Genomic DNA, 19,919 nt, shown 5'->3' on the forward strand with positions numbered 1-19,919 from the left:
CGTGTTTGTACTATTTTTATTGGAAAAATGAAACAAAACAATTAAACACAATCATTACAACTTCTCACTCACTCTCTCCTCTATCAGAGAACAGAGCCAATTTACATGTAGCCCACCATTTTTTCCTCTTGTCCAGAGCACATGTCTCCCACTGCTCCACTCTGACATGCATTTACATCAGAGGAAAAGGTTATACCCCTCCACCCGAGCACAACGCACAAAGCACAAGTCATACTGCCACCACAACAGATAGGATCCCCGTCGCTAAGGGGAGGGCCGTCCCTGACTACCACCCGGAGAGTGGCGCTGAGACCTGTGACAGCTTGGCGACAAGTTCAGACCTCACGGGTATTCCGCTCACGGGTATTTCACTCCCCCTACCCACCACAACATATAATCACCTGCGACAGTCTAGGTAAACACCTCCGTTTGGCTCTAGTTTAAACATGTGCTAGTCAATATGCTTGAAATACACACCAATACACACATTGTTTTTTTCATAAAGTTATTTTTTCTCCAGAAAAATATTGTCTGGTTATGCGAAATAAGACAGTCAGACAATGCCAAGATAACACTCTCAAAACAAACACCTATCGTACATTTGTTTTCCAACAGAGGTGTAGTTGATTCTGTATGATGAATGAATAACTTGAAGCTGGTGAAATTGAATCTGCCACTCACAGGCCATCTATGGGGCAGCACTTACCTGGGATTGGAGTGGAGAAGAGGATTCATCTCCTTCTGGTAGTACTGGCCCTGGCTGTCGGGCTGGAAATTATTGACAGATTAGGATTACAGTTCTGTTAGATTATAGACATCCTAACCTTACCTGCTACATTTTTTTACACACAATATTATCCGTCTTTCTGCACTACAACTAAATATAGATGGACACTTCACACAAAATGTAGCAAGTTCACAGGCATGATGATCAAAACCTATCGTCTTCAAAGCAGATCTCAGTGCTCACCTGTTGGGGGCACTGTTGCTGCACATAATGAAAATGTAGATTTATTTTCCATTTCATAAAGAGAAATGCCTTCAAACTCACTGTGCACACATTATGGAAAAGGCACAGTAATTCCAAAAGAACAAGGAGATGAAGGATCGTTAAAAAATGTCTTGTCACATGAAATGTTAAGAAGACAAGCATAATAGGTATTAATTTATGATGGCTTACGGGGGAGAATGAATTTTAATTTCTCTTTTTGAACTTGTGAGCTGCATGAATTGTGGGTTATGAATTAAATTTGTGGGCGTAATGATTATTTTTGATGGACTTGCATGAATATGTCCATTAGGATACTTGACGATGTAAATGAAGTTCACTCAAGTCTCCAGTCCCTTTCCGACAGAATATGAATTAGTGTGTCTGAATGGTGCTGGATTATAAGAAGCTGCTCATACAAGTTACAAGCCATTCTTCTTTGTAATTCCCCCTCAGTAAGTCATGACAGTGGACAACTGACCAACGTCTGGCAAAATAAAGTAAGTGGATATTTCACCACTATTTTCTATTTGATCTTCTGGCAAAATTAAGCAGTTCACTAACTATACCAGCATCTGTCCATTTTATGGACACAATGGTCTGCATGGCATAAATCTGGTATATTTCCAGGCAAATTTCAGCACTGTAGCCTATCTTGCTATATGTAAGTATGAGCAATGGGTCATGGCGCATCCCTTGTTTATAGCACAGGAGTTCTTGGGTAGGCTATACCGTGAAAGGATGCCAGCTGATCATGGACACAAACTTGCCATCTGAATTCTGATAATAAGCTGGTCAAAAACATGTTTGGTTATTTTCAATTTCACATGATCTGATAAAGCACTTAACTAGTTTGTGTTGTGACTTCATTGTATTGAAGTATTACAGTATTTGCAGACATTGGCCATTGCTCTGAGACATGTCTAGTGACAAATGGTCACTCAAGGCTAGATGGTGAAAATAAGCTGAATGCATTGTCACTTGCACTGACTGTATTGATGAATTATTAGTGGATCGACTGAACATTGCTAGAGTCAACAGAAAGGTGATGACATGAGCTGACCTTGTTCAACGAGCTACGCTTTCATACATCAATCTAATGTTAAACTGCTGGCTTTGATAGATAGCAATTCAATTCAATATCAGGCCTTAGAGCTTTGCTTTTACTATATGTTAGAGATTTCTTATATCAGGCTACCTTACATAAAAATACCCTTAATACAGAACATAATACAGTCATACAGGAGTCATACAGGAGAATTACCACTGTACAGCATGTAAGCCAAGAGACAAACAGCAGAAAGGGGGAATGGGGGCCAGGGAGTGGGAGCTGATTCTGCATGTTGCCTGTACAGGGGCCTCTATAAGCCCTCCGTGATGTGGCTCCTCACCACAGGGTAGCACTGGGTCCAGGTGGTAGTGTCATCACTGCTGGTGCTGAGGCTGACGTTGCAGCGGCGCCGCTGGGAGGCACTGAGGCCGCCACCACCACTGCCGTCGTCATCCTCCGTTTGCTCTCGGCACAGGCTGGCCAACATCCGCCGCTCCTCCTCCTCCGCGTCCCCAGGTCTGGGCAGGCCACCGCCACTCAAGACCAGGGCAGCTCGTCGGCCACCATCGCCCGCCTTAAGGCAGAATATGCGGAATATGCGTGCGTGTGTGTGTGTGTATGGAGGGGTGGGGGGGCGGGGAAGTGCATAAAAATTGTTAACATTCATAGGTTTTGTGTAAGATGCCCAGTGTATGTCATGCTATCGTAACACCTCCATTTACCACCCATTTCGTCCGAAAATTCTAAAACAACAATGTTTTTTAATACTTCAAAATAACATTTGATAAATGAACCGTACATTTTTTAGTAGCCATAGGTGTGTAGATTTGAACAAAGTCTGGTTTGGTTGTTACCGGTGCTTTTACTGCCTGAAATATCCGATTTTTATTGATTTGTACACGCAGCCTTACAAGACTGTTTATAGCTCTTCGAGTCACGGTAATATGTAATTTTTGATACATAGCTAATTTAGATACACTTATGGCGTGGGTGCTTGCGTTTCTTTAGGAATCCGCCGTCTTGGTTTGTAAAGAAATTAATAGTAAGTGACATACACGTAAGAGGACGGAAACACGGGACTGGTGGTAATAGGGGGCGATCCGATACAGAGCTGAGGGGGAAGGTTTTGCATTCTTAGTCAGACAACTGATTCTACACTATGATATCACAAACACAGATGCACTGATAGAACAAAATGCTTTTAAGACCTTCTTTGGCTATGTAATGAGAAACCAGAATTTCATCAATAATGCTTTAAAAGGTACAAACATCCCTGCCTGCCAAGTATTCTATATGAGCATCCCCCACTGTTAGAAAAGCAGTGACTCCCATTGAGGTGAACTTCAATGCTTCCAGCATTTCTAATTGAGGCGATACTACTATCTGTTTTTGATCACTGTTACATCACATCCTCTACATTTGGTATAAAGATCATCTTACAATACCAAGTCTGCAAAAACAACAGCTACATCTGCTTCCAACAAAAAACAGTTGACCGTGAAAACAATTTAGCATTTCTTGCGACGGCAAAAGCCACCCATTTACAACAGATTGCAGAGCCGCTTAAATCTGTTGCCAGAAACATAAGGTGCAATTAACGGCAACATTTGTTGTAATTATTTTATTGACATCAAGTACCGCTCTTAACCGTTGTTACAGATGTGAAAGAGTGAAAGGGATTTAAAAAGGCTTTTGTGGCGAAAGGCACTAGAGGGGTTTGAAACTGTTGACACCTTGTTAGCAGTAGCCAAGCATATGCACCGTCAAATTAGCAGTTTGACACTCAGGACCTCTCCTCCTCCAGAGCTCCTAGCTCATGGGAGAAAAAACCTTTCCTGATGTTTTCAGACTTAATTACAGTGCTGGCTTCCTTAAGAAGGTCACTAGGAGGTGAGCGGTAGCTCCCCATCAAACGGGCCTCGGTAACAATTGTGTTTCACTGCGATACTCTCATCCTGTGTCTGTAAGTCTTCTTCAGGCTTTAATTAATACTCCCTTGCGGATGCGGGCACAGACAGCTGGGTAAACCACGGACACGTACAGTAGTTGTTATCATGATCTTCTAGTCATCTTGGAGTCTGTTCGTGCCCAGATGGTGCCCTTGTAGAGTTGTGGTCATGCGGTCACTTATAATTGGAGGGTACGGAGATGTATGTATGCGACATAGATCACTTGGACCCTGCAGGGCCCTTGCATAGTGACAAAGTAGAACGCTGGCCGTACATTGTTTGCAGACAAAGCTTTGTGGGCGAGTGTCTTGCAAAAGAGCAGCAGGAGTGGAAAATAAGCTAAGAACAGCGGAACATGCTGAGTCAAGCTCCTTGATGTTGATACAGTTGGTTCCCTTCAGAAAGGCTCCCTTGAACTTGAAGCGGCCAAAAATTTAATCTAACACAGTTATTAGGGTATGTTCACATAGGACTATTCCATTCAATGTATGAAAGGCCACTTCCGCTGTGATAAAAGTGTCAATCTTAAAGCCAGAGTCCAATGCAATGCTACCCTGACAGCTTTTCTGAATCACTTCCTATAAAAACTCACTGCTTGCCCTTAAAGAAAATTTTAAAAACCACAGTCTAGAGCAAACAGCAGTAAGTCTACGATTATTAAACTGCAAGGCGACCCAATTGTGCACAAGTACTACCTTATTGTACATCCAGCCATTCCCTCTTTGTCATGTTTGCTTCCATCCTGCCATCTCTTTTGGCTAGCTGTTTGAAATTCAGCTCAGCAAAATGCTGTATTTACTCTGACAGACGAAATGGAAGGAGCACAATGCACTGCACAATGCACAGTCAAGTCCTGAACATGGATGTTCTAGTGTGAGAGAAAATGACCCATGCTTCATGTGTGTGTGTGTGTTTGTGTGTATGTGTGTGTTTGTGTGTGTGTGTGTGTGTGTGTGTGTGTATGTGAGTGTGTGTGTGTTAAAAGACAGTGCTTCAGTGTTAATGAATTATCTCAGCCTCCCTCCAGTTTGTTTCAAATCACATCACTTACTATTATTACTATTATACTGTATGTGAAACTATTCCACTATTCAGCAGCATGTTGCTTAAATGTCCTAATTTTCCATTCTCCAGGATATAATCAATGTGAGTAAGGTTAAGTAAGGTTAAACCCATTTAGCAAATGAGAACACCACTCAATCAACAGCTACAGGGTCACTGTTATCCTAACGAGTTGCTACTCTCTTACCTGAATCCTCCAGTCCTCGGGGGGTATTTCTCGGAGAGACCTCTTGCTGAGCGACATCCTACAGTCCCCACCCGGGCCACTCTTCCCTGCTCCTGGACGCTCCAGCCGGGAGCTTAGCCTGGGAGCCCCAGGAGACAGGCAGCGAGTCGGAGCCACACCGCCGTGGTCAGGTCTTCTTGACCCCTCACTGACCCCAGGCGAGCAAGTTGGTCCTGCTGCTTTGGGACTCGTCTGGCGCGGCTCGCCAGGAGACTTGCGGTGGGAGCCTGACCCCGAGGCCAAGCGGGACGGCTCCAGAGAGGTACAGGGAGCTGGGCTGGACTGCACGGCACCTCTCTGAAGAAGGAACTTGGCGTAGGCATCGTCCTGAGGCAGACCACAACTGGAGATTAGCTCTTATTACACGGCCACAAAATGGAAAGGTCACAAAATGGAAAGGTCAGAAAGTCATACACATATATCTGCCCACTCTTCAAAAATGTATACCAGGATCGAATATAGAACACCAACCAAACAATAAACAACCCACATATGATAACACAAAAGTGAGAACATTCTAGCTGGATGAGAGCTCAACACACTCTGAGCCTTAAGACGAATAATACCCAGCGAATATAAGAGCTCCGTTTCAAACACTGCTTTTGATGCCTAATACTGAGTAAAAAGAGACAATGTGATGCAAATCAAGTCTCTGTAGATGTTCTGCAATTACCACAGCAAACCCACAGAAATCCACAGATATCCTCTGAATAGAAAAGACCAAATCTTTAAGACATGAAATGTCATAAATAACAATGTTAACCATTAGTCTTTATTAACCTTTTACTCATTTGGGTCCTGATTCAGCTCGTATTGGAACAGGTATCAGTTTTTTTTTTCAGACGAAGCCTTCAATTCAGGATAAAAATGTAAGAGGACAAAGTATGGGTGTGGGGGGAGATGGGGTGGGCGGGTGGAGTCTGATGCAACATCAATGAAAGTCACGAGGGAGGCAGCAAATGCCGACACGGTCACAGAAGATAACATATTAATAAACCACCACCGCAGAGGAGTGTGACTGCCTGCTAAGAGGTTGAGTTACATCAGATATCACCTGCAATTAGCGGTGACGACAGCACATTTGACAAGGCGCTGCCTCACTCACCTCTCGCTTAGTAAGGAGGATCTGAATTGGCTTTGATCTATGTTAATGTCCTTTAACAGCCAGCTCGCTACCATGCTAATGATGGCCGGCTAGCTGATGATAAAGCAGACGGACTTGGACAGATTCCTCCTTTTATAGAGTTCCAACAAAAACCTTCCTGCAGTTTTTCAGAGCCTCATTGCTTGGTATCAGTTGCAGTCTTTTGAGCCATACGAGTGTGTTAAAAGTCAGTAATAAGCCATCTGTTAGTACTTTGGCTTAGATGGAACTCAAAGCTATGATCTAGTTTGCTGGAGATGGGAGGCAGGCCAGTAACAGAAAGAGACAAAAAGTGGTGTGCGGTTTTATTGAGATGGGCCACTATATGTATAACTATCATGTCAGGGTAGCTAGAGGATTCCATTTCTAAAAGCACCAAACTTTACAGCTCTAGAAATAGTCCTTATTAATGAAATTACTGCATATAAAATCACAGACGCGCAGTGATGGGCAGTAATGCATTAGAAGTAACGCGTTACTGTAATCCCATTACTTTTTTCAAATAACGAGTAAAGTAAGGGATTACAATTGCAAAAACAGTAATGAGATTACTTTACTTTCCTGCAAGCAGCCTGCGTTACTGCGTTACTCTCCAATGAAAGGACGATGTTGTAGGTCCTTTATTCTACCACAACGGTGCCTGTGAAACTTTGGTTCCGCTTACAAGACAAATAATGTTTTAACGATCTCTTCCACTACCACCTAGTAGTCCATAAAACAAACGAAACTAGGATTTGGATGAATATATTGACTGTTGGTGTATCTGGTGAGGATTTGAGATTGCATTGAGTAGTTTAAATAAAACAAGATTTCGAAATGGCTTGCATAGTTTGTTTAGGCTATTAATGTGTTGTATACTGTTAAGTACATGCCTAAAATTGTGGTCCATTTGTGGAAAAACACTTAAGATTAACGAACTGAATATGAGCTTGTAACTGACATTTTAAACCAGTGGTCCCCAAACTTTTTCTTCCAAGGGCCAGCTCACTATGCCTGGCTCTAAGAGAGGGCCAGAGACTCGGAGTATATCAGTAACCATAAATAGCTTAGCGCTGTGAACAAAGGCAGTCTACCTTAGTTGAATATTCCATTACATTTAATCTATAGGCTATTGCAATTTAATACCATTGTTATCTGTGTTTATATTGCCATCATGCCATATCAGTGTAAAATGTAGCTCAAATGAAATAATAATAATAGCATTCTCAAAACTATAAGCAGGGAGTCCCAAAAGTATATTTTGAACTCTGAACTTTGCGAAGGCTACACAGCTCAAGTTGTGAACAAGCAATATCCTACACATAATTTAAAGTTCTCAAACTATGAGTTTTATGAAGTGGTGGCAGAAACATCTGAAATGACCACCGTTCTAACTTTCACTCACCTGATGAGAACTTTTTGAACTCTGTATGAACATTTGAACGAGTGAATAAAAAATATAAATAATTATACCAGAAAGTTCCAGAATTATGACTTGAATAGAAGTTAGTTCGTTATTAACAATTAATTGATACATTTTTAGAATACTTTGAGCACTGATGCAGTCAGCAGAGGCCTCTTACATTGTTTGCAGGTAGGCCTACTATACATTTCATTCCGTTTTAGATGGCAATCACTCACTAATTATAAAAAAAAATTGGAAAGAAGCATTAACCCTTTGAGACCTTGAATTTGTCATTGTAATCTATACATCCTATATCTTGTTTTTGTCTGGGAAAGTATAATGCATAGCCTATGTCTCTTATGTCAGCCTTATCAAGGGAAACCATTTGTTTTTTTATGTCACCAGGAAGCACGTCAGTAGAAATAACTTTTCATATTTAGGTGGGATAGATTGGAATCTTGAAATATAATAATCGTGACGCTGGGATATTCTATGGCTCACCAATTTACGAGAGGTAGGCCTATATGTACTGAGTGAGACAAATATTTTATTTATTAGGCTAATTGCTTTATTCACTTGAGTAGCCTATATTGTCACTGAATCATTAGACTAAGCATGTGCATGCCGAAACCGAGGACAGCAAGTTCATTATACATGATGGTGGTTGGCAGCAGTCCTGTATGTTTAGAAAAAAATGTAGGCCTATGTGTAGCATACTCGCTCAAATTGATAACACTCGTTAATAATAAGCTAATTTTCATTCATTGTTGACATGGTCCATGGAGGATCAGATGGGTGTCCCGGGACCTGATGAACACGGCGCTAAAAAGCACAAACGAGTGCGAAAGTTGCAGCCGTGACGACAGGGAAAGTGCAGGCAGCCACGAGAGTGATTGGTCGTGTAAAATGAACGTTGCTGATGTCTGGCTTACACAAAGCTATAACGACACAATCATTAGGTTTTCTTAACGACCGACAGTTTAGTTTAGTTTATAGATAAGAAATAAGTTTGCCATAAAGTAGGCTAGGCCAAATGTTCGTGAAAAGGCTTGATTTACACACCCTGTAAAGTACCATAAGTAGGCTGGTTTACCAAATGACAGACAGTTGAATTTCTGAATAAAAAGAATGTTGGTGCAGTTTTGAAATCTTAAACGTGTAACCCCACACAAGCATAACGTGGTTGTAGGGAGGGGATGTGCTATTTTGGAATTTTACCCGGATACAACGAATAGCCTACTATTTTTTGATTGGATGTCGGTGGCTATTTATTTTTTTGATTTTGCTGGTGAGTGGTGCGCTAGTTCTGAACCTGCGAGAAATCCTCTCGTATCCCTGCGCCTCCTCTACTAATTATGCAGATACCTTGACACCCCTAGTAATATTTCTGCGTGAGAAATGCAAGGTGTGGTGTGTGAGCGTGTGAACTTGTTGAATTGCGTGTGTCTCACGCCCATTGCGTGAGACTTGAGAACCCTGTTAATCACAGTGCTAAGACTTGAACATACATCTACGAACACATGTACAATATTTCAGCTTCACTTGAGCATAACATAGTCATCAAATCTCTTTGGTAAACATCTTGTCCTGGATGGGCGCTCACAGACTGACACTGGCAGCTGTGATAATGCCCTTGTGGTCTCAGTATTTGTAGGGGGCACTGGTGTCTCCATCTGCTCTGTGTGCAGTCTGGGTCACCAATGTCCGGTGTCACTTGAAGTGCTGATTTGTCAGGATCAACAGACAGGTGAATTCTGTTGCGTCGGTAGGTGGTTCCATTTTCTGTCATGTGTATGATCGAGGGGTGGTATGAGGTTGTACCACAACTGCTCGGTTCCACACACGGCCTTGTCTGATACGGCAGCTTTCACCAGGTTGCAGGGAAGGCAGTTCTCTCTTTCCCCGTTTTAGTAGTGTGCCATCTGTTGTTGTCGAGCCACCAACTCATCTCTACCTTGGACTGTGGCTTGAGGCATCAGCTTACGTGAGGTTACAGGCAAGATAGTCTTGAGACGGCGTCCCATAAGCAATTGTGCTGGAGTGACTTGGAGTCCGCTAATAGGACTGTCTCGGAGATCAAGCAGGCACTTGTAGATGTCCTTGCCATCCTCTGCTGCTTTTCTCATTAGCTGTTTTATTGTTTGCACAAACCTCGCACTCTGTCCATTAGACTGAGGATATGTAGGACTTGACGTCACCAGGTTAAAGTTCCAGTCTGCGGCAAACTGGCGCAAAGCATGACTGGCATATGGCATATTGTCACTCACCAGCATGTCCGGCACTCCATGCCTGGCATAGAGAGACTTCAGCTTGTTGATGACCTCTTGTGCTGTCTTGGTTCTCAGACTCACCACTTCGGGGTACTTAGAGAAGTAATCAATGACGTGTAGGTGATCTGTTCCATTAAAGGTGAATATGTCAGAGCTCAGCTTAGCCCATGGACGGTCTGGAACTTAATGTGGCAACATTGGCTCCTGGGTGTTGCTTCTGTAAAATTTTGCACACACACTGCAACGAGCAATTGCATCTTGAATGTCTCTAGACATCCCAGGCCAATTCATAATAGCTCTGGCTCTGGTTTTGCACTTCTCAATGCCTATATGAGTGTCATGTAGGGCGGAAATAATTTCCTGTCGCAGAGACTCTGGGATTACTACTCTGTCTCCTACAAACACAAGTTCATGTTCAATGTATACTTCGTCTCTCACCTGCCAAAACTGTTGCGCTAGGGGAGGTACACTTGCCTTGTGAGTCGGCCATCCTCTCTGACTTACTGCTCTTACTGCCTGGAGAGTCAGGTCACTGGCCGATGCTTGCTGGATCTTTTCAATTCTTTGGCTACTCGTAGGTAGTACTTCAGTAACGCTTTGTACCCGTAGCTGTTGTGTATCCTGTGTTGGAAGACGTAGCATCACTGGTCCGATACGCTCGGCTTAAGGTATCCGCAATGTACATATGTTTTCCAGGATGGTACTTCACATCGATGTTGTATTTTAGCAGGCGTAACAACATTTGCTGGAGCCTTGGCGAAGCCTTGTGCAGTGGCTTTCTGGTGATCATCTCGAGCGGGCGGTGGTCTGACTGTACTGTCACTGGTCTGCCATACACGTACTGGTTGAACTTTTCAGTTGAGAAACAGATTGCCAGCAGCTCCTTTTCAATTTCTGAGTAATTTTGTTCCGATGTGGTCAATGAACGAGATGCATATGCAATGGGATGACCATCCTGCAGCAAACAGGCTCCTAGACCGGTTGATGACGCGTCACACTGTATCACAGTGTCTTTGGTTATGTCAAAGAACTTGAGCACTGGCTTGCTGCTGATAAGTGTCTTCCACATCTTGAGAGCTGCTGCATGCTGCGGTTCCCATGTCCATGCTGTATCTTTCTTGAGTAGACTACGCAGTGGCGTTGTAATTGTTGACAGATTAGGAATGAACTGTGACAAGTAATTGATCATGCCCATGATCCTTAGAAGATCCTCTTGAATTTGATCTTTTCTTTGTTGAACTTGCAGCCCATGGATTTAGCTCGCTGCATCACATCATTTAATGTCTTGTCATGTTGTTTCTCATCTAGTGAGGCGACAATCGAATCATCTGCTATAATGTGCACATCTGGAATGTCCCCAAAAACCATCTAGTTTCTTCGTTGTAGGACACTGGCACTTGATATTCCGAATGGCATTCGCTGGAAGGAATATCGTCCAAAGGGAGTGTTGAATGTGCACAGGTCTGCACTGGCTTCAGTAAGTGGAACTTGCCAGTATGAGCTTGTCTGATCAAGCACAGTGAACATTATTTTCCCTGACATCTGGCTGATCACATCAGAGCTGGTGGGATCATGAAATGTTCCCTTCTAATGGCGCGATTCAGGTTTTTAGGGTCAAGGCATAGACGAAGTGAGCCATCTTTCTTTTCTACTACCACAAGACTGTTGACCCAGTCTGTGAAGACTCAGAGGCACTCTGCGCGGTGGGTGAATTACAGGTGACGCCTTGGGCTTCAACTTAATGTCATATGGTTCTGTGAATTTTCTAAGACCACTAAACACATCAGGGTACTGTGCAATCAGATCTTCTTAAGTTAGTGATTTTTCAATGTTGTCCACTCTTTGAATGAGTTGAAGACCAGAGCATGCTTGATGACCTAAGATAGTTGGTCCATTTTCAGTAGTGAGGAAAAAGTCATAGCTTGCTTGAGCACCCTTGCGTGTTGTGCATTTCAGATTAACTTTTCCTATGTGCTCTATGCTGTGCTTTCCATATCCTGACAGTCTAGCTGTAGACTTGTAAACAGGGATGCTGGTGTATCCTGTTAGCTGTTTGAACTGTGGGAGTGGCATACAGTTTGTATCTGCTCCTGTATCTAGCTTCATTTTAATCTTGTTCTCGTTAACAATTACCTCTTCATACCACCAACGTCCACGTCCTCTGCCTCGCGTGTAGGTGCTTAAAGTGTGAACTGACTTGTCAGGGGGTTGCGACGACTTGCCTTGTATCATATCAAGTTCTCGCTTAGCACTCTCAAACGTGCGCATTCGCTGTGTCACTACATGCATTGCCGTCATCACCCATTACTTTCATTTTCATTGCCGGATCTTTTATGGAAAATAATAATTTGTCTCTTAGCGTGGTCTCTAAATCAGTAAACTGACAGTTACTTGCCATCGTCCTGAGATCATTCACGAATGCTTCCAAACCCTGGCCTTCGGGTCTGTGGTATGCCCAAAACTGTGCACGCAGAGCCATTACTGGATTCCTCGTGTTGGAAAACTGCTCGAATTTTCTGAGCACAATGTCAAAGTCATTACGATTTTCTGCGTCTCTATCGCCTTCAGACGGTGCCCACCTAAAGTTACTGTATATATCATATCCTCTCTCTCCCAACCTTTATAGCAACCTTTTTCGCTAAAGATGCGTCACTGTTCCCCGATGCTGTGAGGAACAGGGCGAAGCATTGCTGCCACTTCTTCCATGCGGCGCTCACATTAGGACAGTCAAAGTCAAACGGCTCAGGTGGCTTATAGTGTATAACATCCATAGCAAAATCTTCGGCCACTGTTCAATGTTCTAACACTTGAATTCAATTAACGATACTAGTTTTACTTCTGTTCTGACACCATGTCACATGCACGCCAGGCCTTGTACAGGGCAGGAATGCAAGGGCGTAGGTTTGGTCTGAGCTTTCGTGGGGACACTACCCACTGCCCCGCCCCCCCCCCCCCCCCCCCCCGAAAAAAAAGCCACTCAACTCTTTCACCAGCCACTATAGATATATAAAATGATTAAAATGTGCTACTGTCCAACTATCCATGATTAAAATGTGCTACTGTCCAACTTGATCTAACTATACTGTGTAGCCTACATAATCTGATTTTGATATGTACAGATATGTAGGCTATATTTAACATTTATTTTCTATTTGGTCTGTTATGAAATCACGCATTGACCCATTCAAGCACAGCTCAGTTTTAATGAACTTAAATACATGCATGCTTAGCATTTTGTGAAAACAAATCATTAAGGCTACATTGACAAACTATTAACCGTGAGCTGCATGTATATTCTCTGATTCTAATATTTACAGATATCTAGGCGATGTAAGCACAGTTCAGTTTTAAGAAATTTTTAAAGCCGAAAGACCATGTTTCGGTACCCCCCCCCCCCCCCCATTTCAACCTGAATATTGGTGGGGACATTTCAGTCGTAATTTGACATTGCTGTGGACACGTCCTTCGGTTCTCACGCAAATCTACGCCCCTGCAGGAATGAATCAAGTTTATTTCCGGTTCAACACTATAGGTCAAGTATGCATGGCAACGGCAAAGATAATGAATGCGTAGCAAGATGGGTCGTCCTAGTTCATGTCTATGAGGGCAAAGTGGAGTTCAGTCAGAGACGGGCTCTGGTTCAGTTCCCGCCTGCACAGGGGCGTGTCACTGACGTATGACTTACGTTTGAACGCCTCGGTTCCACGCCAGACAAACCGGAGTACAAAATAAACTTGGTGTACACCTTCATTAATGTTGATTTTCTCCCGACTGGAGGGTCATACTATCACGATATTCTACTGAAATAGGGAGGAGGGTTTGGAGATCATGATACCGTGTCCGAAATGTGCATCCATTGCTCAGAAAAATAAAGCTTTGACAAATTCTGGGAAATTCTTGGATTCTGCCATAGACCTCAATGTTAAAAAGAGAGCCCGATCACTGCATAAATGTGCGGGGGCGTGTACTGCTACCCTATTTGCATAAATTTCCAGGGACAGGAAATGGCCTCTCATGAAGTATCTTCGTAATCAACCATCTTTGGCAACGGTATACTTTAGATCAACACGTGACAGATTCCCTGTAGCCTACTGGCCCGTTATAAAAGGAGCCAGGGCATTATAATATTTTGGCTGCATTCACTGTGATTTGGACAATGGACAAAAATATAATGTGGTCTTTGCCGTTTTGTAATGGGGCTGGTGAGTGTTGAAGTCCTCAATAATTTGTTTCCCTTAAACTAAGCATTTACATGAAGCACTGTAGCCTAAGCCGATTGAAACATATTCCACTCAGATAGCTATCACTTTTAATTGCAAACAGAAAATGTCTAGCTAGCTGTTTATACCAACTTAATATCGTCATCATTATTGCTAATATTGTGCTAAATGTGGAGTTTGTGGACTAGCCAATGGCTTATATTTGAATGGAGCTGATGATCATTATGAGAGTTGTGTAGACGCTCTTAAAGTGACAGCGCACCATTTATAAATGAGTTAAACTGCATCAAATTAGTAGTATTTCTTAAACTAAAATGACTGTCATTATTATAATTTAAATAATATATATTACAATATCATTTTATTTGTGCTTTGGGCACCAAAATACCCAGCAGCGGCACTGCACACACACAGTTCAAACATATACTCTTATTTGACATTAGAACAGCCTAAATGTGGCATGCAACAGCATTTTCTGTTTTGGTAAATGCATTACTCCTCTCTGCACTGCAACTGCTAAAAGATGTAAATGTTAATAGAGACTTTGGTTTTAATTATTTTATTGCTGTATTTTATTTACATCTATTCGAATAAAGGAGTATACACACCAAAAAGTTAAGTTTGAAACTAATAAGCCAAGTTTTAAAAAAGCGTATTCAGGTTGTGTATAGCTAGTGTTTTTGAAAAGTAACTAAGTAAAGTAATTAGTAAAGTAGCTAATTACTTTTAAAAAATAAGTAATCAGTAAAGTAACTGGATTACTTTTTCCAAGTAACTTGACCAACACTGCAGACGCGGCAATTCACATGGTGTTCCACTTATGACGAACACTTATTTTACTGAAAAAACCTGCTCACTATTTTAGCAACAGAAACGTGTGCCCTTGTCTTAACTTCTCATTAAAAAGAGCTGCGCACACACTACACCATACTCCAAGGTGCATACTACTGCTATCAGATGTCTTTGTTTGATGAACACATTAAAAATGTAACATTATCGGCTCCCATTCAAATCCTCCATCTATGATGCATATCATGAAAGTATGGTTGTAAAAACACCTGAAAGAACCTGCATATTTCAAACAGGCAACAAGCCAAAAATGATGCACTTTTTTTTGAAGAAATACATGATAAAATGAAGGGAGATACATTTGAAAGTGATGATTATATTATGGTAGGAGATTTTAATGTGGTTCAAAATGGGGAGATTGATCGAAAGAGAGATATCAAATGTGATTATCATCCCCAAAGTCATAGAGAAATTAAAGCAATAATGAATGGAAAGGACATGGTGGACATTTGGAGGTTAAAAAATCCCAAACTACGAAATTATACATGGAGAAGACAAAATCAAGCGAGTCGTATTGATTATTTTCTTATCTCTTTCTCCATAGTATCAAAAGTTAAAAAAGTAATGATCGAAGATAAGATCAGGTCAGACCATCAGTTGATATCTTTACACTTAGATATGGCAGAACATCCAAGGGGTAGGTCATATTGGAAATTTAATCAGAAACTTCTGGATGATCCGATATTTGTAGAGAAAACTAAAAAATTTATAATAGACTTTTTCTTGAATAATGAAGGATCAGCAAACACACAAATGGTTTGGGAAGCTTTCAAATGTGCTTTTAGAGGGCACGCAATACAAATGGCCTCCTATAGACAAAAACAAAATAAATCAAAAGAACGGAATATTCAAAAAGAAATTGATATTTTAGTAGCACTTGTGGACAAATCAGAAGCCTCACAGGATGTATTGGATGGACTTGAACAAAAACAACAAGAATATGAACAATTATTGAATGAAAATGCAAATAATATATATTATAAGAATAAAGCAGAATGGATGGAAAGGGGGGAAAGATGTAACAAATTATTTTTGAACTTACAACGAAGTAATAATTCTAAAAAGAATATTCATAGACTAATAGATAATAGAAATAATATAAAAACTACATCAGAGGAAATCATGGAGGAAATAGAAAGATATTTTGTTGACATTTTCTCACCAGAATCTTTGGAAGAATGTGAAAATTGTATATTCTTTCAAAAACATGTTAAAATTGATGAAGTCCGAAAACAGTCATGTGAGGGTCTACAGCAGGCAATATTATCATTTAAAAAAGGAAAAACACCAGGTCTGGATGGGATCCCGATAGAAGTCTATCAAGTTTTTTATGAATATATAAGAAAACCACTGCTTAATTGTTTTAATTACTCTTACAAGAAAGGCATGCTTGCAGATTCACAAAAACAAAGTGTAATCTCCCTATTATTAAAACAAGACTCAAATGGTAAATATAAAGACCCTACCCAACTTAAAAATTGGAGACCAATCACTTTGCAGGGATATGACTCAAAAGTATTGGCAAAATGCATCGCTACAAGAATTAAAAAAGTATTACCACTAATAATACATAATGACCAAACAGGTTTTATACAAGGACGTAATATAACAAATAGCATTAGACAAGTTTTAGAGCTAATTGAAAACTATGATCAAAAAAAGAAAGCTGGTTTAATATTCATTGCTGATTTCGAGAAAGCTTTTGATAAAATGGATTGGGGATTTATTACTAGATGCTTAAAGTTTTTCAATTTTGGGGACTCTTTAATACAGTGGGTCAAAACAATGTATAGCGATTCCATTTGTAAAGTTTTAAATAATGGTTATCTATCAAAACCAATACCCTTGGGAAGAGGAGTCAAACAAGGCTGCCCTCTATCCCCTTATCTTTTCATCATTGCAATTGAGATCTTGGCAATGAGAATACGGTCTAATGTGAAGATAAGAGGTTTGGAATTAAATGGTATTAACATTAAAGTTTCTATGTATGCTGATGATTCTAGCTTTATGCTTGAACCAGACAATATATCCCTGGAAAATCTTATTATAGATTTAAATAACTTTTCAAAAATATCAGGACTGAAGCCCAATTATAACAAATGTCATATATTGAGACTTGGTCCTTTGAAGGGTACTAACTTTAAACTTCCTTGTGATCTACCAGTGGAATGGGTAGACGGAGCCATAAATGTACTTGGTATCCATATACCACAGAACACTGGAGAAACATCTACAATCAATTATAGAATTAAACTAAATAAGATTTATGCCATTTTACAACCTTGGCAAGGAAAGAACCTGACTCTTTATGGTAAAGTAACACTAATAAATTCTCTAATAGTGTCCCAATTTACATATTTAATGTTCGCACTTCCTTCACCAACTGAAGCTTTCTTTAAAGAATATGAACAACAAATATTTAAGTTTATTTGGAATGGCAAAAAAGATAAAATTAAGCGAACATACCTTTATAATGATTATGAGTTAGGTGGTATAAAACTCTTGAATTTGAAATCTATGAATAAATCATTAAAAGCGTCTCTCATACAAAAATTCTATCTGAATCCAGACTGGTTTTCAAGTAAGCTGCTAGAAAGGATTCATCCATTATTTGAAAAAAAACTATACCCATTTTTACAGATACACCCAACACACTTTGTTCAGATAGAAAGCATTATTAATATTTCTGCCTTCTTACTGGAAGCATTACGAAGCTGGCTACATTTTCAGTATTACCCACCGGAAAATAATGAAGAGATATTACAACAAATGTTATGGTTTAATTCAAATATACAAATGGGAGGAAATGTAATCTTTTTTAAGCAGATGTTTAGAAAAGGAATTATTTTTATTAAAGATATAGTTAATGAAAAGAGTGCAATCCTGTCATATAAACAAATAACACTTAGATATGGAAATATAGGTACCATACAACAGTACAATCAATTAATTGCATCAGTGCCTTTAGATTGGGAAAAAAAAATCAAAGCCAACTGTAAAAGTAATTTAGTATGTAGACCAAACATAAAGCAGTATAAATGGCTTAATGGAATAAAAATTCATAAAGATATATATATAGATTTTACTTACAAACAGATAAACTGGTGGAAATTCCACACAAAATTTTTGATAGCTGGGAAAAAATGATAGATTGTCCAATTCCATGGAAATGTATCTTTAAAATTTTGTATGACTCTTCATTAGACATAAAAGTACGTTTTTTTCAGTATAAGCTCATTTATAAATATCTAAATATTAAAAAGATGTTACATATTTGGGGTATAGAGACAAATCCATATTGTCATTTTTGTTTAGAAGAAGAGGAAACTACTGATCATTTATTTTGGTATTGTTCTCCAGCTGCTTTATTTTGGCTTGAAGTTCAAAGCTGGCTACGGCAATGTGATATAAACTTACACCTAGATCTGTCCACAGTACTTCTGGGTGACTTGACAAGTGGCAGTCAATCACTTCAAAATATCATTTTTCTGCTAGGTAAAATGTTTATCAAGAAAATGACAGATGCAAAAAAACTGAACATAAGAAGATTTAAACATTATATTAGATATTACTGTAAAACAGAATGTATAATGGCACATGAGATGGGTAAAACATTATATGCAGATAGATGGGTTAAAGTAAAAGAAAGAGTAGGGTGGACTTAGGAATATTATATATAGAAGCGAAAAAAAACTTTTTTTTTTATATAAGTATACTCATAAATTATACTCTCTTCCTGGGGAGGGGGGCGATTTGGTAGGGGTTAATATATAATTTAAAATGTGCGTGTGGGGGCAAACTAAATTAAATATGTATTTTTTTTTTTTTTTTTTTAAATATATGTCTTTTTGTTTTGATTTTTGAATTGTTATGAATTGTTATTGAATAGTGCTTGTAGAAAAAGAAAAAAAAATACAAAACAAAAAGTTAAGTCCCCCAATGAGGGGTGGTGGTGGTGGGTTAAAAAAAAAAACAAGCCAAAACTTCTCAAGTCAGATGTGTAAAATCCAAACTTTTGTCAGAACTAGGGTGAAATACTACTGTTTACCACTGCTGAAGAGAAAACCCTAGTTTCAGTGGGACTGACTGCACAGATACTGTATCTTTGGTTGTGGTTGGTGAATCTACACCATTCTTGGAGAGCCTCAATTTTGCCAATTTTACCCCTCCGTTCAGTGCACTATTGATGTTTGGATGTGCTCTCTCTGTTTACTTCCAGTTTACAGAACCCAGGCTGTTTAGTGTGCAAGTAGAATGCAGCTAGCATGCAGAGCTATTTGTTGAATCTGGCAGGAAGTGTGTTGGCTTAGCATCGCTGCCTACTCTTTTAACTATGCCTTTAAAGCATGGAGCACTGGGCCATAAAAGCTGATCTAAGATATAGAGGTAGTATTTACAGTGAGCAAGAAGCCAGAGGTGCTATACAGCATGCATCAAGCTGTCAACCACATCAATCAAAGTGGCCTAATTAACTGGTGCAGAACATATGTATCCTGAAGACGGGTTTGATTTCCCTGAGGACACACACACACACACACACACACACACACACAAAACAAGAGGGTGGATTCAGTGTCTTGTTTGGGGAAAAAGTAACTGCAAAAAGGACTAAGTGATTCTTCCACAACAGACAACAGATCCAGACTTTAAGTAAAATACTGCAACATTCCTGGCAACGCGCACATAAATCTCTACTGTCTAACTGCCGTGAATGGTGCAGGCACTGCTCCACAGGAGAGCTGCAGTCATAGGCTATTTCAGTGGAAAAACTACTGC

At 40.2% G+C, this 19,919-nt stretch overlaps 1 protein-coding gene across 1 annotated transcript in view; it reads right to left on the minus strand.

Moving 5' to 3' along the window:
- cfap20dc (CFAP20 domain containing) overlaps positions 1 to 19,919 on the minus strand; it is a 49,294-nt gene that overhangs the window by 1,060 nt on the left and 28,315 nt on the right. The window contains exons 13-15 of the mRNA XM_076268652.1: positions 5,238 to 5,603; positions 2,380 to 2,613; positions 707 to 768 (exon numbers count right to left, since the gene is read on the minus strand). Of these exons, the coding sequence (XP_076124767.1) occupies positions 707 to 768; positions 2,380 to 2,613; positions 5,238 to 5,603 (662 nt within the window). The remainder of the gene's footprint in view (positions 1 to 706; positions 769 to 2,379; positions 2,614 to 5,237; positions 5,604 to 19,919) is intronic.

This window comes from Alosa pseudoharengus, unplaced genomic scaffold, assembly GCF_046254945.1.
Source record: "Alosa pseudoharengus isolate Yale_2024_CS ecotype anadromous, Long Island Sound unplaced genomic scaffold, YU_APseudo_1.1 YU_APseudo_1.1_scf_5, whole genome shotgun sequence".
NCBI lineage: Eukaryota > Metazoa > Chordata > Actinopteri > Clupeiformes > Clupeidae > Alosa > Alosa pseudoharengus.